The 24,933-nt window shown below is 36.0% G+C and overlaps 3 protein-coding genes across 3 annotated transcripts; 1 reads left to right on the top strand and 2 right to left on the bottom strand.

The window, feature by feature from the left end:
• Positions 1-1,013: 1,013 nt before the first annotated feature.
• LOC133332198 (lysosomal aspartic protease-like) lies at positions 1,014-2,199 on the bottom strand. The gene has a single exon (XM_061540577.1). The coding sequence runs from the start codon at positions 2,192-2,194 to the stop codon at positions 1,049-1,051; it is 1,146 nt and encodes a 381-aa protein (XP_061396561.1). The 5' UTR covers positions 2,195-2,199; the 3' UTR covers positions 1,014-1,048.
• Positions 2,200-12,938: 10,739 nt separating this feature from the next.
• LOC133332199 (uncharacterized) lies at positions 12,939-14,087 on the bottom strand. The gene has a single exon (XM_061540578.1). It carries the CDS (start codon positions 14,076-14,078, stop codon positions 12,939-12,941), a length of 1,140 nt encoding a protein of 379 aa, XP_061396562.1. The 5' UTR covers positions 14,079-14,087.
• Positions 14,088-22,812: 8,725 nt separating this feature from the next.
• LOC133332197 (lysosomal aspartic protease-like) lies at positions 22,813-23,971 on the top strand. The gene has a single exon (XM_061540576.1). It carries the CDS (start codon positions 22,813-22,815, stop codon positions 23,950-23,952), a length of 1,140 nt encoding a protein of 379 aa, XP_061396560.1. The 3' UTR covers positions 23,953-23,971.
• Positions 23,972-24,933: the final 962 nt, after the last annotated feature.

The following is a 24,933-nucleotide window of genomic DNA, read 5'->3' as shown; positions in this document are numbered from 1 at the left end:
TCAAGTTCGAAGATGGGATATATCGGTCCACGTTTAGGCATAGCTCCCATATAAGGGTACCCCAATTTTCGGTATTTTGAATTTCTTGAGTGCGTTTTTCAACCGAATTCGCTGAAATTTGGTACTTTGAGTTCTTATTGGGTAGCAAATCTCCCCTCCAAAAATTATAAATATAGGTCCATTTTTTCGGATAGCTCCCATATAAGGGTACCCCCAATTTTTATTTTGGGGATCTTGAACGCGTTTTTCAACCGAATTTTCAACCAAATATCTACACAAAAAATTGTAAACATCGGCCCACTTTTCCTGATAGCACCCATATAAGGGTACCCCTTATATGGGTGCACCCATATAAGGGTACCCCCAATTTTCGGTATTTTGAGGTTCTTGAGTGCGTTTTTCAACTGAATTCGCTGAAATTTGGTACATTGAGTTCTTATTGGGTAGCAAATCTCTCCACTAAAAATTTTAAATATGGGTCCATATTTTCGGATATCCCCCATATAAGGGTACCCCCAATTTTGCGGTATTTTGGGGGGTTTGATCGCATTTTTCGACCGAATTCGGTGAAATTCGGTAAAATTATAAAAATAGGTCAATTTTTTCGGGTAGCACCCTTATAAGTGTACCCCCCAATTTTCGGTATTTTGAGGTTCTTGAGTGCGGATTTCAACCGAATTCGCTGAAATTTGGTACATTCCACAAAAATTATAAATATAGCTAAATTTTTTCGGGTAGCTCCCATATAAGGGTACCCCCAATTTTCGATATTTTGAGGTTCTTGAGCGCATTTTTCAACCAAATTCGCTGAAATTTGGTATTTTTAAGTCGTATATGGCAGACATTTAGGTATCTCCTCAATATAGTGATACCTCCTGAAGGAAAGAATTGAGATAAACAATTAAAATATTGGGTTTAAAATTGTATAAGTTGCCCAGAATACAAAAAGTCCCATTTCTTGAAATAAATAAAAAAAATCTTCAACATTTTTTTCTAGACTACAAAAAGCCTAATTTATTATATTTTTTCCTTATGAAAAAAATCGAATTTAGGCAATTGGAGCAAAACCAACACGGTTGTTACCCAAATCGAAAACGGTGTAGTAGGGACCAATGAATACATCACCCAAGATCCAGAAATCGGTACCCATGTAGGTGAAGGCAGACATACAGTAGGTGGTGCCATCTTCGTTAAGGTTGACGATGTACATATCGGGGGTCAAGGTGAAGACGGTGCCGCCAATAGTAAGGTCCAAGTTGGGCAAGGAGGAAACGGTGGAGCAGTCAACAAAGAATTGACCTTCATCATTTTCACTGCCACCAATGGCTTCGTTGATGGTGAAGTAGGCATCTTCGGGAACGACGATCAAAGAGGTGCCAGTATCGGCAATAGCTTGGCAGTTGGAGCAGACATTGTTGCCAGAGATATCAGCGCTAGTCATTTCGAATTGCCAGTAGCCTTGTTCGGAAACATCGACATAGGTGATATCACCGGAGTACAAAGAAGAGTCAACACCACCCAAGATCAATTCACCACCTTGGTCGGAGGTACCACCACGGGTCAAATAGAAGGAGAAGACATCGGAATCAACCAAACCTTGAGCGAACATGTTGTAGAAGGGAGGGACGACATTGTCGACGGCAATGGTTTGGTAGGCCATACCGAGGATACCATCGAAGCTGGAGTCAACAAAGCTGGTGCCGGGCTCAGCCATGGCTTCAGCAAAGGTTTGGGATTCGATGGTCAAACCGTTGACGATGACGGTATCGGTGGATAAGTAGCCGGTCAAACTGCCAGAACCGTATTGGATGGAGAAAGATTCACCATTGGCAACATAGGTGGAGGAGGCAGATGAGTCGTATTTGTTGTGGTTTTGGCAGGCGGTGTTGTTGGCATAGCAGTTGGAGGAGGGCACCCACAAGTTGGAGGAGCCAGAATCGAACAAAACTTCAAATTGTTGGGGTGGGGTACCGATGGTGATGGTGCCGTAGTATTCCATGTTCATGGTGTTGGACAAATCTTCTTCAACATAGTCACGGGGAGTGGGCAAGCCATATTTGCTGCGCAAAACCGACAATTCAGCCTTGACGTTGGCAAAGGATTTTTGGAAGTTTTCTTGGCGGCGAACTGGTACACGGACCAATTCAGCGCTAGCCAAAGCGGCGAGGGTAAGGAAGACGAAGAATTTCATCATGGTTGCTGGGGAGAAGAACATAAATATAAATTAATATGTAAATAAAAAAATATTAAATTATTTTTAGAACTTTTTTAATTTTAGATTTTTAAAATTTAATTTTAGACTTACCGTTTAAATTGTGTCTAATAATGCCTATTGGACACACTAAATTAGTTTGCCAAAATCCACTTCTATTTATACTGAAAATATTTTTAAACTATTAGATGAGATATTTTGAAGGCTTGTTATTTTTTGTAGATTATTCTATTTATTTTATTTATTTTCGGGAATATTTTATCTCTCAAGTGGAGGCATATGGACATCAGCAGTCGAATTATCAACTGCTCCGAAAAGATGTACGATTATGTTGGGTGCGAAATTGTCCACAGATAACATTTTGATAATGGGTTTTTTTACAACACCTTCAGTTGTCATTGTTTTTGTGTCAAAATGATGTCGTCAGTCATATTCATCAATAATTATCTACTGACAAAAAAATTTGCAGACATTTGTTAACCTTATCCATTTTGTTTTTTTAATAAATACACAATCCAAATTTATTTTTAAAAATACAAATCTATCAAAATTCAACATAAAATAGATTAAAAGAAAAATATTGTTAGAAAAACTAGTTTGCTTGTTAGTATTTCTATTAATACCTGGATTTTGCAATTATTTTTTTTAGGTTTTTTTTCAAAAATATCCGATTAAAATCCGATTAAATGTCTAAACAATCTAAATATTAATATACAGACATATTATAATTAGCTTGTATTATGAAAGTTTGTTTTTACCTGAAATATTATTCTTACAACAAAATATATTAACCAGTAAGGAAAGTAGTAAAGTCGGACTGGGCCGACTATATGATACCCTTCATCACTTTGGGTATATTGTACATATGTATCCTAACAATTGCATGTCTATGTTTCCTCTTTCTCCAACCTATCCTAACTTTAACATCACTCGAGCAGATTTAGAGCCACCTGCGTAACATGGGGAAAATTTATGGAAAACGATTTATAGCAAAATTGATACACGCTATTCGCTACGCCGCGTTGTTAAAAATATAATCTATATGTGGGAGCTATATCTAAATCTGAACCGATTTTCACGAAAATTAACACACATATCTCTAGACTTAATTCATTACGCTATGCCAAATTTGGTGCAAATCGAAGCATATATATAGGGACCTTGGTTCACCATTTACATAAAATCGGACGAAAATATATATATTTTTGATATGTTGAAATCTAAACCGATTTTCCCGAAACTCATCACTCATCATTCTAGACTCAATTCAGTATGCTATGCCAAATTTCATACAAATCGAAGGATATAAAGGGACTTTGGTGAACTACTTACCTAAAATCGGACGAAAATATATATGAGGGCTATATCTAAAACCGATTTTCGCGAAATTTAACACACATCGTTCTAGACTTAATTCATTAGGCTGCGCCAAATTCCGTGCAAATCGAAAGATATATAGAGACTTTGGTACACCATTTACCTTCAATCGGACGAAAATATATATGGGAGCTATATCCAAATCTGAACCGATTTTCAGGAAACTTGACACACATCATTCTAGCCCAAATTCATTACGCTGTGCCAAATTTCGTACAAATCGAAAGATATATAGAGACTTTGGTACACCATTTACCTTAAATCGGACGAAAATATATATGGAAGCTATATCCAAATCTGAACCGATTTTCAGGAAACTTGACACACATCATTCTAGCCCAAATTCATTACGCTGTGTCAAATTTCGTACAAATCGAAAGATATATAGAGACTTTGGTACACCATTTACCTTAAATCGGACGAAAATATATATGGGAGCTATATCCAAATCTAAACCGATTTTCGCGAAACTTTGCACACATCATTCTATGCCTACTTCATTACGCTACGCCTAATTTCGTGCAAATCGAAAGATATATAGGGACTTTGGTACACCATTTACCTTAAATCGGACGAATATATATATGGGCGCTATATCCAAATCTGAACCGATTTTCACGAAACTTTGCACACAAAATTCTAGACCTAATTCATTACGCTGTACCAAATTTCGAAAATATATATGGGAGTTATATCTAAATCTGAACCGATTTTTCCCAATTTCAATAGGGTTCGTCCTTGAGCCAAATAAGTGGCCTATGCCAAATTTCATCCGATTCGGATTATAAATGCGACCTGTACTTTGTTTACAATTTAACATCGACAGACAGACGGACGGACGGACATGCATAAATCGACTCTGAAAGTGATTCTATGCATATTCTCAAAAGGAACCATTGGTCTATCTCGTTTCTTTTTGCCTGTTACAAACATATGCACAAAGACATAATACTCTGTACCACAGAGTGGTGAAGGGTATAAATATACTGCACAAACACATAAATCAATTAGTATGTACATATTATAGGTGTGTCGATACGTCAATGATATACTTCGTTTGACCCAGCTTTATGGAAAGAACAGTAATTTTTACCAGTTCCTACAGAAACGGGTTCTATCCAGTATGTTCTCAGACTGGTATATCGATATGTTGTAAAAAAATATAGCCCAAGTAAACCGTCGTAAAGTTCGGCCGACTGATCTTTTTATACCCTACAATCTACAGAAATCTGCAATGTCAAGGTTAGTGCAAAAATGCAGAAAACGTGGCAGGAGCTATGTCAAAACATGGATCTATGTCGAAATAGTTTTTGGAAACATTATTTTCGTTCTCCAAGAATCCGAAATACCAAATTACAACCACTTTATTGCAAAAATGGACCTTCATTAAATTATCTCCGCAAATATGTTCTTCAAACTATGAAAACCCGAAAAGCGAAGTGACAGTCACTTTGATAAAGAAATTCGCCTAAAAAATACCGAAAAGTCGTCGGGAGATTTATATGAGAACTATGGCAAAACATAACTTATCTATATTGAAATAATTTTTCACCCTTCAGTAACTTGAAATGTGAAATTAAAATCAATTCGGTAAGCAAATGCGGCTTGAATCTACGAAAATGGGGCGGGACATTTATATGGCGTCTATGTCAAAACTCCGTCTTATATAGAATTAGAATTTGTTTCTGAAAAAATTGTTTTATCCTTCCTAGAATATGCGGTTACAACCATTAAAATACCGAAAATAGGGTGAAGCCTTCAAATGAGGGCGTATGCATGTTCTGATAATTGTTAGACTCCAAAAACCGATATGCAAAATGTCATCTACTTCGGCGGAGATGTAAAACAGCGAAATTTATGTATGTAAGCCTTCAAAAACCCGAAATGCCAAATTACAAACATTTTGGTGGGATAATCTTTATAAAACATTCAAAAATAAAACAGTGTGAAAGGACATTTAAATGGGAGCTTTTCAGAAACGTGGTCAGATAAACTCTATAATTCATAATATATCGGAATTTCTTCTTCTTCATTTTGGCCTTATGACCAAAATGAGGGCATAAAAACTTTGATATGACCAAATTGTGCCTAATCGAAATATTGTTTTTAGATTCCATGTTTCTATAGACCAAATCCGTTTCAGACAATTTGGAATCGTTTTACAAATGTCCATCCGAGCCACCGATTTCATCCAAATTTTGCACATCGAAATATTTCTTTCAAACTCATATTAAGGTCGAAGATAGGCACCCCCACTACTGCTTTGTTTATCAACCGAATTGGCTGTAATTTTGTATTATGAGTTCTCATTGTATATCACATGTTCGTAGCAAAAAGTATTAATATTGACCCAAGATTCAGGATAGCCCCATGCAAAGGTACTCCCAAATATTGGGTATTTTGGGGATTTTTTGCACATATCCCTACCAAACCAGTAAGGGAAGTAGTAAAGTCGGACTGGGCCGGCTATATGATACCCTTCACCACTTTGGGTATATTGTACTTACAATTGTATGTCGATTTAGAGTCGTCTGCGTGCCATGTGACAAATTTATGGAAAACGATTTAAAGGAAAATTGATGCACGCTATTCGGTACGCCGCACTGTTAAAAATTTAATGTCAGTCAGTCACCCGTTCGAAATACATATGGAAGCTATGGCTGCATCTGCACCAATTTCTACAAAACACAATAACGTCATTCAAGTCTCAATTTGATACGTTGTGCAAAATTTCGTGTTAATCGGAAAAACATTAGGACTTTGGTCCACCATTTATGTAAAATCGGACGAAAATATTTATGGGAGCTATATCTAAATCTGAACGAATCATCACGAAACTTAGCAAATATCATTCTAGACTCAATTCCGTACGCTATGCCAAATTTCGTGCAAATCGAAAAATATATTCGAACTTTGGTGCACCATTTACATTAAATCCGATGAAATATATATAGGGCTTTATCTAAATCTGAACCGATTTTCACGAAACTTAGCACACATCATTTTGATTTTCACGAAACATCATTCTAGACTCAATTCAGTACGCTATGCAAAATTTCGTGCAAATCGAAGAATATATAGGGTCTTTGGTGCACTATTTACATTAAATCGGACGAAAATATATATGAAACTTAACACATCATTCTACTCTTAATTCAATATGCTGTGCAAAATTATGTGCAAATCGAAAGGGACTTTGGTGAACCATTTGTCTTAAATCGGACGAAAATATGTGGGAGCTATATCTAAATCTGAACCTATTTTCACGAAACTTAGCACACATCATTCTGGGTATAATTCAGTACGCAGTGCCAAATTTCGTGCAAATTGAAAGATATGTAGGGATTTTTGTTGCACCATTTACCTTAAATCGGATGAAAATATATATGGGAGCTATATCTAAATCTGAACCGATTTCTACGAAATTTAACACACATCATTTTAGGCTCAATTTAGTACGCTGTGCCAAATTTCGTGCAAATCGAAAGATATTTAGGGACTTTGGCGCACCATTTACTTTAAATCGGACGAAAATATGTATGGGAGCTATATCTAAATTTGAACCGATTTTTCCCAATTTCAATAGGGTTCGTCCTTGGGCCAAATAAATGAGCTGTGTCAAATTTAATCCAATTCGAATCATAAATGCGACCTGTACTTTGTTCACAAAAATACATGGACGGACAGACGGACAACGGGTATGCATAAACTGACTCAGAAAGTGATTCTATGCATATTCTCAAAAGGAACCATGGGTCTATCACGATTCCTTTTGCCTGTTACAAACATATGCACAAAGACATAATACCTGTACCCCACTGTGGTGAAGGGTATAAAAACCAGTAAGGAAAGTAGTAAAGTTAGACTGGCTCGACTATGTGATACCCTTCACCACTTTGGGTATTTATACACACTGTGGTACAGGGTATTATGTCTTTGTGCATATGTTTGTAACAGGCAAAAATAATCGAGATAGACCCATGGTTCCTTTTGGGAATATACATAGAATCACTTTCTTAGTCGATTTATGCATGTCCGTCCGTCTGTCTGTTCATGTTAAATTGTAAACCAAGTACAGGTCACATTTATGATCCGAATTGGGTGAAATTTGGCACAGCTCATTTGTTTGGCCCAAGGACGAACCCTATTGAAATTGGGAAAAATCGGTTAACATTTAGATATAGCTCCCATATATATCTTCGTCCGATTTAAGGTAAATTGTGTACCAAAGCCCCTATATATCTTTCTATTTGCACGAAATATGGCACAGCGTACTAAATTAAGTCTGGAATGATGTGTGCAAAGTTTCGTGAAAATCGGTTCAGATTTATATATAGTCCCATATATAGCTTCGTCCGAATTTAGGTAAATATTCCACCAAATTCCCTGAAATTCATTAGATTTGCACGAATTTTTCGCTGGCAAGTTTCCTTGAAATCGGTTCAGATATAGATATATCATAGCTTCCATATATATATATATATATATATATATATTTTGAATTATTCATATTCATGTTCAACGATTGAAGTTCGTTCAATTTCATATCATTGTTCCTTCGAAAGGCGACGTCTTTTATGATACATATGTTAAATATACCCAAAGTGGTGAAGGGTATCATATAGTCGGTCCAGTCCGACTTTACTACTTTCCTTACTGGTTTCTACATATGGAACGAAGGAACGTTATCGTGAAATTGAACGAACTTAAATATGTGATCTTTATCTATATGTAAACCGACTAATATCAATCCCTACACATGTCATTCTGCAACGTTTTCCAACCGAGTTGGCTGTACTTATTTTGACTGTCAAATTTCACTTGCCAAAATTATCAATATTGATTCTCGTTTTGGTATAACCCCATATCTTCGATCGTACCCATATGGTTATTACAACAAATGGCAAATTTTGGTGACAAAAATTATTATACATTTATCCTGATATTTATATACCCTTAAAATATTATATAGCGTATGGGATAATGTATAAAAACCATCCACTTTCCCCAATCTTACACTCACAGTAAAAAATTCTAAAAAAAAATAAACAAGAGTGAACCAAATATTTACTTTCCAAATTCTATATCCAGTATCATTCTTTGTAAATTTTTTAATTTTAATTGCCAGTTTGTCACCCCACTTTAGTGTATTTTGTATTTATTAATAATAAATCACAGCAAGTTATAGGCATTAAAAAACGATGATAGTAATTTCATAGTTGTTATATTTTACAATAACACAACATTATTAGTTCGTACTATCTGCTATTGAACAACACTTGAAAGATAAGACCCACACGAAAAATTATTTATGACCAACGACCAGAAGTCTGTCAACGTAATAAGTGAGCAAACTAATTATCGGATTTATTTGTCTGGAAAATATTTATTTCGTATTTTTGTAAACAATAAAAATACTGAAATCGGAATCGCAGTGATTTTACAATGTCAAGTGGTGTATGTAGCACCAGACTTAGTCGGATTTAGTTTCTTTAATGCAAATAAATTGCGCAATATATGGCTATTTGAAAGAATTTGTTTTTTTAATGTCACGTCCTAATTATTATTGTTTCATGAAAATTTCTACGAATTTAACCAAGTGAGATTAGTTTCTTTAAAGAAATTCGGCAGATGGCTGTACTGATAGATTTTTCTGTAACAACGACGAAAATGCAAGCCAAGCGACTAATATTGTGAATGGTGTTTACGATTCCCACACTGTCACAGCCAAGTATGTGCAATTTCGGTTTCGTAGATTCATTTTAGGAATTTTTGATGTTAAAGCTGCTCCTCGCAAATGCTGGTCGTGGAAAATGTCGATAAAATCGGAGAAATGATCGAAGTTGACTGGCATGTTAGCAGTCGTAACATCGCCCAGGAGCTAAAAACGACCATAACTGTAACCATAACCAATTACAAAACTATTAGGAAAGTAGTAAAGTCGGACTGGGCCGACTATATGATACCCTTCACCACTTTGGGTATATTTTTACATATGTCTCCTAATAGACTCCGCATTTTCGAAAGAATATTGACATGAAATTGAACGAACTTAAATATGCGATCTTTCTGGAACCTATGCTAAATTTCATTTCTTTCGGGCAAGTTTAGAGTCGTTTGCGTACAATGGGACAAATTTATGTAAATCGATTTTATTTAAATAAATTCAATCTAAATCAGATACCTTTTTGTAATATATATGGAATCGGTGTCTGCATCTGCACCAATTAACCAGCAATGAAAGTAAATAAAGTTGGACTGGGCCGATACCTTCACCACATTGGGTATATTCTACATATGTATCCTAACAGACGTCGCCTTTTCGAAGAAACATTGACATGCAATTGAGCGAACTCAAATCTGAATCTAACCCGATTTTCTCGAAACTTAACACACGAGCTATGGTAGGGACAGATTTTCATCTCAAAGGTACGGATATCCCCATGAACATGCAGAACAACAACATAAAGTGTAAATACAAATACAGAAGAAACACAAATTTTCTGTAAATGTACTTGTCCTGAGCGAACAAATATATAAAAGAGTTTGTCAGAAAGAAAACATTCAATTATAGTAACTTCTGTACATTGTACAAAATTGTGTGCCGGTCGGCACAATTTTGTACAAAATTGGGGGTTTACTGCACAATTTACATTAAATCGGACGAAAATATATATAGAGCTAAATCTAAATCTGAACTGATTTTCACGAAACTTAACACACATCATTCTGGACTTAATTAAGTACCCTATGCCAAATTTTGTGCAAACCGAAGAATATAAAGGGACTTTGGTGCCCCATTTACCTTAAATCGGACGAAACCATATATAGGAGCTATATATAAATCTGACCCGATTTTTTCGAAACTTAGCACACGTCATTCTGGACCTAATATAGTATCCTATATTAAATTTCGTGCAAATCGAAATATATATAGGGACTTTGGTACCCCATTCACATTAAATCGGACGAATATATATATGGGAGCTATATCTAAATCTGAACCGATTTTCAGAAAACTTAACACACATCAAGGCAAAATTCAAATAACAAAAATTAATTTCAGCTGAGCACGGCTAGGGCTCGAACTTAGGTCCTCAGAGCAACACAAATGTTGCCAAGACCGCTTAACGTTCTGAGCCATCAACACTTCCAAAAACGGTTGCGCAAAAACATATGTATACCAGGAAGCAATTGTAGGTGTGTGGATTAATTATCCATCGCTACAACAAAAATCTGCTTTGAAAAGGACTGTTCCTAGAATGAAGACAAATGTCGAACTTTGACAAATTTGAATTTAATTCGCATATGCAAGTTTCGCATCAGGGCGGAATAAATTCAAGTTATCAACGTTACGACCTTTGTAAAGCCACATAGCCCAATATGCCTGATGAGCCGCTTATCCAACGGCGAAACGCATCGCATAATGGTGGGTTCGTAGGTTCTTCTCCTGGCTTTCCTTTTCATTACACAACCTAGATCATCAAGCTCGACTCGAAAGAGTATAATCTCTTAAAATTACTTTCAAATGATCACTGCCCTTACAAGGCAAAATTCAAATAACAAAAACCTAATTCAGTACCCTATGCCCAATTTCGTGCAAATCGAAAGATATATAGGGACCGTTTACATTAAATCCGGAATCTGAACCGATTTTCTTCAATTTCAATAGGGTTCGTCCTTGGGTCAAATCATAAATGCATAAACAGACAGACGGACGGACGGACATGCATAAATCCACTCAGATTTATTCTCAAAATTCTGTGTGTCTATATCGTCTCCTTTTCTCCTGTTACAAACATATGCACAAAGACATAATACCCTGTACCACAGTGTGGTGACTTTGGGTCTTTAGTGCATATTTTACATAAAATCGAAGGAAAATACATATGGGAGCTATATCCAAATCGGAACCAATTTTCACGAAACTAAACACACATCATTCTAGGCTCAGTTCAGTACGCTATGCAAAATTTCGTGCCAATCGAATGGGACTTTGGGCACCATTTTCAGAAAATTGGACGAAACTATACATGGGAGCTATATCTAAATCTCAGCCGATTTTCACGAAATTATGCACTTATTTAAGCGCGCTATGCCAAATTTTACATTAAACATTACATTAAATCGAAAGAAATTATATATGGGACATATATCTAAATCTGAACTGATTTTTACGAAACTTAGCACACATCACTCTAGGCTTTATTCAGTACCTTGTGCCGATTTTTCCCAAATTCAATAGTGTTCGTCCTCGAGCCAATTTTCTTCCAAATCAGATTATAAATGCGACCTGTACTTTATTTACAATTTAACACCAATCGACGGACGGACATGCATAAATCGACTCAGAAATTGATTCTATGCATATTCTCAAAAGGAACCATCGGTCTATCTCGATTCCTTTTGCCTCTTACAAACATATGCACAAAGACATAATACCCTTTAACACAGTGTGGTTAAGGGTATAAAAAGGGTTCGTTTTGCCCAAGCTAATATATTTTAGAGGTCCAAATGAGAGCAGCTGTTTAAATAGATATGCTTTTTAGATCCAAAGAGCTTACATTTGTTACAGAAATATTTTTTCAAGATGCTAATGAGCGTACCTTTTTTAAAGAAATATTTTTAAGGGTCCATATGGGCATAGATTGTTTAAAGATATATTTTTAAAGAAATTGTTTAAAGAAATATTTTTAAGGGTCCATATGAGCGTAGATTTTTTTAAAAATATTTTAAGGGACCATATGAGAGTAGATTTATTTAAAAAAAATTTATTGTCTATATCGTAAGTTTTTTAAAGAAATATTTTTTGGGGCTCCAACTATTTTTTTGTACGTCCATAAAGGTATATTTTTTACCGAAATATTTTTAAGGGTCCATACGAGCGTAATTTTTTTTTTTTGCATGGTCCCAATGAGCGTAGATTTTAAAAGAAATATTTTTAAGGGTCCATATAAGCATAAATTTATAAAAAAAAGGTTCCAAATAGGGTAGATTTTTTAAGAAATATTTTATTAGGCTCCTAAAGAGCGTAGATTTTATAAAGAAATATTTTATAAAGGTCAATTTTTTTAAGTCCAATTGAGACCAGCTTGTTTTAAGGAATATTGTTTTAAGGTCAAAATCAATGAAGAATTTTTAACGAGGTACACCTAAGCGTACATTTTGTAAGGAATACTTTTCAAGATTCACCTAAGAGTTGATTTTTTAGGGTTCAACTAAAGGCATATGTTTGCAAAATAAATTTTCTACCGAAACCAGTTTAAGTAAAGTTTTTTTTTTTAGAAACTATTTTTTTATTCGTTAATTTTAAATTTTCCAAACATTACACCCAGTCACAATATCAACCTTATACAGCCTCAGCAAAACCCACACGATTATTGGCAAAATCGAAAACCGTGTAATATTTACCAATAAAGACATCACCCAAAATCCAGAAATCGGTACCCATTTCGGTGAACGAAGACATACACTGGCCATCGATCTCAACAATATAGGCAGTGGGAGGCAATGTGAAGGTGGTTCCACCAATAACGAAGGTAACATCTGGCAAACTATCAATAGCGGAACAGTCAACATAATAACCACCTTGTTCATCATTGTAGGTGGCACCGATTTCCGCATTCAAAATCTCATAAGCAGCAGAGGGGCATACAATCAAGCTGGTACCAGTATCAGCAATAGCTTGGCAGTTATCGCAAATGCTTTCACCCTTAATGGCTCCAGAGGTCATTTCAAATTGCCAATAGCCCTGTTTGGTAACAGGTACATATGTAATTTCGCCGGTATACAAGCTAGAATCAATACCACCCAAAATCAACTCACCACCATCCGTGGAGCTACCATCACGCCTCAAGAGGAACGAGAACATATTGGCATCAACCAAACCTTGTGTGAACATATTGTAGAAGGGTGGGACAACAACATCCTCAGCCAATGATTTGAAACCCATGCCGAAAATACCATCGAAATTTGAGTCAGTAAAAGTATTACCGGGTTCATGCATAGCCTCAGCGAATACTTGATTCTTGATAGTCAAACCTTCAACGGTAACATCATCCTGAGACAAAAAGCCACTCATACTGCCCGAACCATAGGCGATGGAGACTGGTTGACCATTTCTGACATAGGTACTGGAGGCATCATGATTGTATTGATTGTGTTTCTTGCAAGCAAGATCCCAAATCCAGCAATGACTTGAGGGAACCCACAAATTGGAGGAGCCAGTATCGAACAACACAACAAATTTCTGTGGGGGTGTTCCAATGGTGATGTCACCGTAATATTGCATGTTTAAAGAATTTCCCAAATGTTCGTCGACAATCGAACGTGGTTGACCCAAATGATATTTGGAACGTAACACCGTCTCTTCAGCACGGACATCGCGTCTAGTCTTGACAAAATTCGGATGCTTTCGAATTGGTACACGAACCAATTCAGCACTGGCTAAGGCCAACACAATGGTTAATACAGCGACGTACTTGAACATTTTGAAACGCTGTAAAATAAGAAGTTAAAAATTAGAAATTGAATAAATTAATATTGAAATAGATATTACCTTGGATATAACTGTGGTTTTCTTAAAAGAAATACCCCAATTACTGTTTTGAATTGGAACTTATTGGCTATATTTATAGAAAAATCAAGTTATTGTTTAACAAATTTATATCAAAAGAAAGTTTAATTTCTTTTAATGATAAGACAAACCATTCTACCTCAATAATATCTAATTAGTTTTATAGCAGAAAATGTTTATCCAAACAGAAGCGCTCGATAAGATAAGCACTTATATACCATGGGGGTTAGTTCGGATTTCCAAATAATAGGGTGAACTTTGTGCATATATGCAAGTATACTGCTTATCCCGTATTAAGAAGCTATTGTTCGTATTATTTATAGAAAATCGTGTGACTTAGTGTCATTAAGGAAATTTTAGACAATTTGTTGTTGTTTTCTGTAATTAAATAGTGCCACTTCGGAAATCAAATATTCCAACGATATTAAAAAGTGTATTTTTTGGCTCTGTCATGAACTGGGGTTATTAATTCTAATAAAGTTGAGTGTATATTCATCTGAGACCCCATTAAATACATAGATTATTGATCCGAATAAAATTGTATTTCAATTCACCTATGTCCGTCCGTCTGTCAGTCTGTTGAAATCACGAGGAGCTCGCAATATTAAAGACAGAGCTCTGAAATATTATTATTATATATTATATACTATTATTACTATTATTTCTAGGATGTTGGGTATTGAATATGGGATATCATTGGATAGCAAATCTTACTGCCGAAAATAAATAATATTGCTCCATATAGCGGTACCCCCAAATTTCGATACTTTATTGATTTTGGGCCATCAATCTGATATTTTGGTTTTTCATTGGGTAGAAAATCACTCTACCGTAAAATATCAATATTGGTTCATATTTCCATAGAAATAGTTTGGGGAGTTTGGGCACATTTTTTACCCGGAGTGACTGTATATTGTATATATAATCTTTATACAAAAATATTAATATTGAACTACTTTTTAGGCTAGCCCCCATATAACAGTATTCTCAATTTTCGGTATTTTGGGGAGTATAGGCACGATTATCGCCTGAACTGGCTCCAATCTGAGGTCTCAATGGGTAGCAAATCTTGCTACCGAGTTGGAACAAATTTAAGCCGATATTTTATGAGCGCTGTTCAAAAGGTGCCCCCTATCCCCCACATTATGGTATAGCTTCATAATAACGGTGCCACACAATTTTCGTTATTTTAAGGGTTTTAAGAACATTTTCCTACCAAGTTATGCCCTTTTTCGATACTTAGAAGGTTTTAGCCGAATTCTCTCCTTTGATTGGCTTTAATTTCACGTTCCAGATTCTTGTACGTCAAATACATTTATGCAGAAATCTTTCGACATAAGTCTACGTTTAGACATAGGCTCCATTTAAAGGTTCTCACCGAAGAGGGTGTATAGAACTGCATCAGTTTCAACAAAAAGCCTCAAAGTTATTCTAGGCTCAATTTGATAAGTTGTGCAAAATCTCGTGACAATCAGACACATATGAGGAGTTCAGTGTACCATTTAATCAAAATCGAACGAAAATATATATTGAAGCTATATTTTAATATGAATATGATTTTCACAAAACACACGTTGGGATATACTAACACCAGTATGTTTTGCAAAATTATGTGCCAATCGGCAAACATTTTTGGTCTTGGTGCACCATTTACTTAAAATCTGAAGAAAATATATATATGAGAGCTATATGTAAATCTGATTCTATGATTATTTATGATCTCTAGTAGTGTCTATGATATCATTGGAAAATATAGGTTTAGTTATGTTTAATGTCCCATATCTAACCAGTAAGGAAAGTTCAAAAGTCGGACGAAGCCGATGCTCATACTTACAATGTCTTTTTGATAGAACAAACATATTATCTTTAGAGGATCATCGACATAAAAACGAACAAAATTAAATGTGTGATATACATAGATATATGTACCATAAACATGTCATTCTGAAATCTATGCAAAATGTCATATCATTTCGAGCAAAGGAAAGAAATGTAGGGGCTTTGCAGCTCCATTAAACCTTTATGGCTCAATGTTGCCCACAGGCAACAAAATGTTTACAGCTTATGTTTAATATGTAGCTAGTAGATATATATTTATCCACTGAATTGGCTGTAATTTAGTATTTTGAGTTCTTAACAGGTACCAAAACTCTCCACAAAAAATTATAAATATAGGTCCGGATAGCCCCCATATAAGGGTACCCACAATTTTCGGTATTTTGGGGTTCTTGAGCGCGTTTTTCAACCGAATTCGCTGCAATTTGGTATTTTGTAGTCGTATATGGTAACAAATCTCCCTACCGAAATTTTTTAATATTCGCCCCCTTTTTGGGGTCGTCCCCATATAACCCCCTTTTTATATTAACATAGTTATATGATTTGTTCCGTGTTTGGGTTTGTTTCTAAGACTCAGTTGTAATCATTTTATATGCGGAAGATGCGAAAAAAACTAGAAAAAGGTTCGATAATTAAACTTATATATATTCATATATATGAACTGTAATCCGCTTTTAGGCCTAGCCCCTGTGTGGGAGGTACTAGAGAGAGTGAACCGATATTCCCCATGTTCGAACTTAAACTATTTTGGAAGAAATAATAAGATGGGCAAATGTTTAGAACCATAATCGGTTTGTAGAAATGTGGATATATGTACACTTTTTGTATGCTCCCTATATTTTTTTCAAGTACCTGTCAGTATATCTATGGTGGAGGGTATCCATAGTTCGGCCCGGCCGAACTTAACGCTTTTTCACTTGTTTATATTAAAATAGATATCTAATTTGTTCCGCGTTTTGAGTTTGGTTCTAAGACTCTGTTGTAATCATTTCTCCTGCGGAGGGTAGCTAGATAAAAAGTCATAACGTAAGGTTCGATAATGAACTATAGCCGCATTTAGACCTAGCCCCTGTGTGGAGGTTCCAGAAGGAGTAGACCGATATTCCCCATCTTTGAAATTGAACTATGTTTGGAAGAAATAATAAGATGGGCAAAGTTTGGATGAAATCTAAAATTTTCTGAAACGGATGTGGTCCAAAGAAACATGGGGGCTATGACCAATATTTCGATGAGGCACATTTTCATCGTGTTAAATTGTATACACCCTCATTAGCCATAAGGCTGAGAGTATAATTATGCATTAAAAATTTCTGAAATTTGTATTAAGTTTTACATAATCCCTTTTTAGAAATGTCTGTATAGCTCCACTTTTTGGTATGTTCCCTATATTTTCATTTCTAGTACCTGTCAGTATATATATGGTGGAGGGTATCCAAAGTTCGGCCCGGCCGAACTTAACGCTTTTTCACTTGTTTTTACTCAGTTTGTTCAATTATATTATCTGAATATGGTTATTCATTTCTCCAAATAATCAACCTACTAGCAGACAATTTACAATGACATGGCTACCAAATGAATTTCCCGATCTTTTTAGGATATTTCAAATGCACGCCACATGGTGGAGGGTATAAAAGTAGCGCCAACACGTTAGAAAAATTTGTCCAAAATACCGAATATGTTTATATGTGACATTGCCGAAACATTTTTGGTAGGAATATGTTGTACCCATGATAATCTTAAACATGCCCAAACAATTGCAGAAAATTCGTTTGAAATCCCAGCCCAAAATCGCCAAAATGTGAATACTTGAGGTGACGGTTAGATGTGTTATACACGAAAACGTTTTCAATACCAATCACCCTAGGAATAGTAGCAGTGGATGTGAGAAGTAATAAAGCTCTACCTTAAATATTGTAAGCTATATCGTGCTCTCAATAGAATCGAAACCAGTGAGCGGAGCAGTATAGTCGAACGGAGCCGACCATACGATACCCTACACAACTAACACAGTACTCTATTATTCTGCAGATTTTTATTCCGAGCCTGGGTAATATTTCGTGATAGTTGCACCGCACCATCTTGCCCGATTAGAGGTCAACAGCACCTCTTCCATACACTGACATATTTTCCGAATATTACTAATGTTCAGTACAACCCTTCTAATTACTTACCCAGATTGTGTTGTGATGTTCGACATAAAAAAAAGTTTTCGGCCCACTTAATCCAAAAATTATTATCTGATCATCAAGGAAAATTATAGGCGTTGTCCTTGACCATAACTGGAACCTCATGGAACATTTCCAAGCGATCAGCGCTACATTTCCGCCCTCTAGCGTGGTTAAGCCATTAAATAATATCTGAATACGTAAGCACCTGTAAATATTTACTTGTAATTCCCACATCCGAGTACATACGACTATATAATTGGTATCAATTTAAAGGCCTACGACTCATATTGGATATACTATAAACTTCTCGGTTCTATGTCCTTCAGGAGTAAATATATACGCTATAGAATACAATTTTTGTAAATTTTCACACAAAAACCTGGGTCCATTTGACCCGCTAAATATTGACCGATCTTTATCAAAACAGGCATGCTTATTCTTTGGCCCCTTCTCCATGTAAAAATTCGAGTTGTTTGGGCCATAATTGCGGCCTCTGGAGCGATCAGAAAAACCGACAAAAAATAAGTATTTGGTCCATTTCATCCCCTAAATATGAACCGATCTTTGCCAAAAACAATAGGGGTCTTCATTGGCCAGAACCCATCCTACATGCAAAATTTCGTGAAGATATGGACCAATCTTCACGAAATTTTGCATGTAGGATGGGTTCTGGCCAAACAAATTATAAAAATTATAATGGACAGACCGACGGACACACATGTCTAGATCGACTCAGCTAGTCGAGATATGACGATCGGTATAATTAAAGGTGGGTCTAGGACCGATATTTCTCGGCGTTTCAAACTCTTGGGGCTTCACAAAGCTATAATACCCTGTTGTCAGGGTATTATAGATTGTTGTGTAGGGTATAAATATAGGGAACATACCAAAAAATGGACCTATACACTACAAATCGATTATGTATACCATAAAGTACACCAAATACAAATGTCAGAAATTTTTAATGGCTACTTCTACCCTCAGTTTTATGGCTAATGAGACTTTGATATGGTGAAAAAACCCTTTCCGAAAGTTTGGATTTCAACCATTATTTTTATACCCTCCACCATAGTATGGAGGGTATATTAATTTTGTTTTTCCGTTTGTAACTCATCGAAATAATCATTTCCGACCCTATAAAGTATATATATTATTGATCAGCGTAAAATTCTATGACGATCTAGCAATGTCCGTCTGTCTGTCTGTTGTAATCACTCTAGCGTCTAAACAAATTGATATAGAACGCTAAAATTTTGCATAGAGTCGTCTATTGTCTGCAGGCAGGTCAAGTTCGAAGATGGGCTATATCGGTCCACGTTTAGGCGTAGCTCCCATATAAGGGTACCCCACAAATTTCGATATTTTGGGGTTCTTGAGCGCGTTTTTCAACCGAATTCGCTGAAATTTGGTACTATGAGTTCTTATTGGGTAGCAAATCTCCCCACTAAAAATTATAAATATAGGTCCATTTCTTCGGACAGCCCCCATATAAGGGTACCCCCCAAATTTCGATATTTTGGGGTTCTTGAGCGCGTTTTTCAACCGAATTCGCAGAAATTTGCTACATTGGGTTCTTATTGGGTACTAAATGTATCCACAAAAAATTATAAATATTGGCCCACTTTTTCTGGTAGCCCCCATATAACGGTACCACCTAATTTTCAATATTTTGGGGATTTTGATCGTATTTTTCCGCCGAATTAGCTGTAATTTAGTATTTTGAGTTCTTAATAGGTCCCAAATCTCTCCACAAAAAACTATGAATATAGGTCCATTTTTTCGGATAGCCCCCATATAAGGGTACCCCCAATTTTTTGGTATTTTGGGGTCCTTGAGCGCGTTTTTCAACCGAATTTGCTGCAAATTGGTATTTTGTAGTCGTATATGGTACCAAGTCTCCCTACCAAAAATTATTAATATTCGCCCCCATTTTGGGGTAGTCCCCATATAACCCCCTTTTTTATACCCTTCACCATAGTATGGAGTGTATATTAGTTTTGTTTTTCCGTTTGTAACTCATCGAAATAATCATTTCCGACCCTATAAAGTATATATATTCTTGATCAGCGTAAAATTCTATGACGATATAGCCATGTCCGTCTGTCTGTTGTAATCACTCTAGCGTCTAAACGAATGGATATAGATCGCCAAAATTTTGCATAGAGTCGTCTTTTGTCTGCAGGCAGGTCAAGTTCGAAGATGGGCTTTGTCGGTCCACGTTTAGGCATAGCTCCCATATAAGGGTACCCCCAAATTATAAATATAGGTCCACTTTTTCTGGTAGCCCCCATATAACGGTACCTCCTAATTCGCAGTATTTTGGGGGCTTTGCTCGTATTTTTCCGCCGAATTAGCTGTAATTTAGTATTTTGAGTTCTTAATAGGCACAAAATATCTCCACAAAAAATTATGAATATAGGTCCATATTTTCGGATAGCCCCCATATAAGGGTACCCCCTATTTTCGGTATTTTGGGGTTCTTGAGCGCATTTTTCAACCGAATTCGCTGCAATTTGGTATTTTGTAGTCGTATATGGTAACAAATCTCCCTAGCAAAAATTATTAATATTCGCCCCCATTTTGGGGCAGTCCCCATATAACCCCTTTTTTATATTAAAATAGTTATCTGATTTATATTAAAATAGTTATCTGATTTGTTCCGCGATTTGAATTTGGTTCTAAGACTCTGTTGTAATCATTTCTCCTGCGGAGGATAGCTAGATTAAAAATTAGAACGTAAGGTTCGACAATGAACTATAGCCGCATTTAGATCTAGCCCCTGTGTGGAGGTTCCAGAAGGAGTGAACCGATATTCCCCATCTTCGAATTTGAACTAGGTTTGGAAGAAATAATAAGATGGGCAAAGTTTGGATGAAATCTAAATTTTCTGAAACGGATGGGGTTTAGAACCAATATTTCGAAAAGGCACATTTTCACCGTGTTAATGTGTATACACCCTCATTAGCCAAAGGCTGAGGATTTATTCATTAAAATTTTCTGAAATTTGTATTATGGTTTACATAATCCACTTTTTGGTATGTTCCCTATATTTTCATTTCTAGTACCTGTCAGTATATCTATGGTGGAGGGTATCCAAAGTTCGGTCCGGCCGAACTTAACGCTTTTTCACTTGTTTATATTATAATGGTTATCTGATTTGTTCCGCGTTTTGATTTTGGTTCGAAGTCTCTGATGTAATCATTTCACCTGCGGAGGATATCGAGATAAACATGTAGAACGTAAGGTTCGAGTGTATATTCCCTCAATAGCGATAAATCTGAGGGTATAATTATCCATTAAAAATATCTGAATTTTTTATTTTTGTTTACATAATCCCTTTTTGGAAATGTCGGTATACGTCCACTTTTTGGTATGTTCCCTATATTTTCATTTCTAGTACCTGCCAGTATATCTATGGCGGAGGGTATTCAAAGTTCGGCCCGGCTGAACTTAACGCTTATTTACTTGTTCTTACAAACTTAGTTCAAGTATAGTCACCTCTCACACAAAATGGCCAAAATTTAACCTATTTGAACCAAACTTTGTACAACCTATTATCTTAACCAAGCATTGATCATGTAGGAAGATGGGACCCATTGGTCAACTCATTCAGGTACCTCCAGTACCAGGTCAAAATTTTCAATATTTATAAATCCAATATCAGGCGAATTTATAAATACAACAGACGGACGGACATTGCTAGATCGTCTTAGAATTTTACTCCGATCAAGAATATATATACAATGAAAAATATCTAATTTATTAACTCGCCAAGGTCTTCCATCCTCAACAAGTATTTTGGGTTTGTCCAAAAAATATCTAGTTTTTTTGAATTTCTTTAGAAATTATTTATTTATTGATGAATATCAATTTTTTACTTCTTCAAAATAATCACTTTCAGATATCATACACTTATGATAACATTTTTTTTCAATCCTCGCGCCTATGCAATGATATGTGAGTATGAACGTTATTATGGTACACAATTCAATAGCTTGGAAAAAAATACACTGTCACATTCGACCGACATTCGAATACACTGTCACATGCCGAGCTTTAGATGAAAAATTTACGAAAACAAGAACCCGAAGAACATCTGCCAAAATGTATATAAATTTTACAAATGGCCGTGCTTCGAAAGTCTCGTAAATATTCAAAATTCCCTATATGTCTTAATCATCAATTAGTACCTGATTATTAAGTGCACAAACTGACTGCAGATATAAACAATAACATAATTATCTTGCAATTTCACAAATAATTTGTTTTTAACAAACCATAATTTGACCCCATTATTTTGGGAAATCGAAATTTCCCATATGGTTATCTTATCATCTGGCGTCTGCTATGGTAAACATATTGTTCTCTACGACAATAATTAGATGTCATCGTGATTTTAAGTGCATTTTTTGTGAATGTATTATCTTGAAAAGTGTGTCAAACTTTCTTTCGATATTGAAATATGCCAGACATTTGATAGATTATCCTTTTGGTATAAATATGGCGAATTCGCCACAATACAAAATAGTAATTGGGTTGTTTCTTTTCGGAAAACCTCAATTAAAATAAAGGTAATACAATAATAAATCTACAAACAATATTTCAATATTTCTAATACAACTCCTTTTTTACAGTTTCTCAACATGTTCAAATACTTCGCTCTGTCAGCCATCGTTTTGGCTGTCGCCAGTGCCGAATTGGTACGTGTACCAATTCACAAGCATGAGAATTTTGTCAAGACCGCCAAGGATATTCGTGCTGAAAAATCAGTATTGGCTACCAAATATCATTTGGGGCAACGCCGTGATATCACCGATGAACCCTTGGAAAACTCCTTGAACATGGCCTACTATGGTGACATCACCATTGGTACACCACCCCAGAAATTTGTTGTGTTGTTCGATACTGGCTCCTCCAATTTGTGGGTTCCCTCTAGCCGCTGTTGGATTTGGGATATTGCCTGCAAGAAACACAACCAATACAATCACGATGATTCCAGCACCTATGTCGCCAATGGTGAGCAAATCTCCATTTCTTATGGCTCCGGCAGTATGAGCGGTTTCTTGTCCCAGGATGATGTTACCGTTGAAGGTTTGACCATTAAGAATCAAGTATTCGCTGAGGCTATGAATGAACCCGGTAACAGTTTCACCGATTCCAACTTCGATGGTATTTTCGGCATGGCCTACCAATCGTTGGCTGAAGACAATGTTGTGCCTCCCTTCTACAATATGTATTTGCAAGGTTTAGTTGATGCCGATATGTTCTCCTTCCTCTTGAACCGTGATGGTACCTCTACCGATGGTGGTCAATTGATTTTGGGTGGTGTTGATTCCAGCTTGTACACCGGTGATATTACCTATGTTCCCGTTTCCCAACAAGGCTATTGGCAATTCGAAGTTACCTCTGGTGCCATCAATGGCCAGAGCATTTGTGATAACTGCCAAGCTATTGCCGATACCGGCACCAGCTTGATTGTATGCCCCTCTGCCGCCTATGAAACCTTGAACACTGAAATCGGTGGCACCTACAATGAAGATGAAGGCGCCTACTATGTTGACTGTTCGGCTGTTGATACCTTACCCGATGTCACCTTCGTTATTGGTGGTACCACCTTCACTTTGCCTCCCAGTGCCTACATTGTTGAAGTCGATGGCCAATGTATGTCTTCGTTCACCGAAATGGGTACCGATTTTTGGATTTTGGGTGATGTCTTCATTGGCAAATACTACACTGTTTTCGATTTCGGAAATAACCGTGTTGGTTTTGCTGAAGCTGTTTAAGGTGGATGCTGTGAGGAAAGTGTAATATGTTTCGGACTATAAAAATAAAAAATAAAAATTCGATTTAATGCAATAATATAAATGTGTTGAAATTTTTTTTTTTGAAGATTGGGCTGTATGTTAATTGAATTGTCTATTTGTGCAATCAATTCAGTTATGACTTATGGGATTGAAGACAGGTGTGTGCAACCAAAATCTAGGAAATATTTGTGGACCTATAAATCCCAAATTCAATATCAACCAGTAAGGAAAATTCAAAAGTCGGTCGGGGCCGACTATATGATACCCTTCACCACTATGGCTACATGCAAGACATGTTAATATCTACAATATCCTGTAGTTATATAAATTCCGCATACATCAGTAGCGACCTAATTCAGTACTCTGTGCAAAATTTTGTCTCAATCGGATAAATATTGGCAGTATGGAGCTTCATTTACATAAAATGGGACGACACTATATCTATATCTAAATCTGAACTGATTCCAACAAAATTTCACATACATCTGTCGGGACCTAATTCAGTACTCTGTGCAAAATTTTGCATTAGTCGGACCACTATTGGGAGTTTGGTGCACTATTTACATTAAATCGGACGAAACTAAACATCGGAGCTATATTTAAATCTGAACCGATTTTAACAAAACTTAGCATGTAACTATCTAGACCTAATTCAATACTCTGTGCAAAATTTTGTCTCAATCGGATCACTATTGGGAGGTTGGTGCAGCAATAAGTTAAAATCGGCCAAAAATGTATGTGGGAGCTATATCTAAATCTGAACCGATTTTCTCCAATTTGCTAAATTTCATCCAAATCGGATCATAAATGGGACCTGTATTTTGTTAACAAAAATACATGGACGACTACAAAAAACTATGTTACAAAAAATTTGGTTGAAAAACGCCCTCAAGAACCCCAAAATACCGAAAATGGGGGTACCATTATATGGGGGCTACCCGAAAAATGGACCTATATTTA

Source organism: Musca vetustissima, unplaced genomic scaffold (assembly GCF_032173495.1).
Source record: "Musca vetustissima isolate MV318-11 ecotype Yass unplaced genomic scaffold, APGP_CSIRO_Mvet_v1 utg17088, whole genome shotgun sequence".
NCBI lineage: Eukaryota > Metazoa > Arthropoda > Insecta > Diptera > Muscidae > Musca > Musca vetustissima.
Note: the sequence above shows the minus strand (reverse complement) of the source record. Positions and strands in the feature narration are given on the sequence as shown.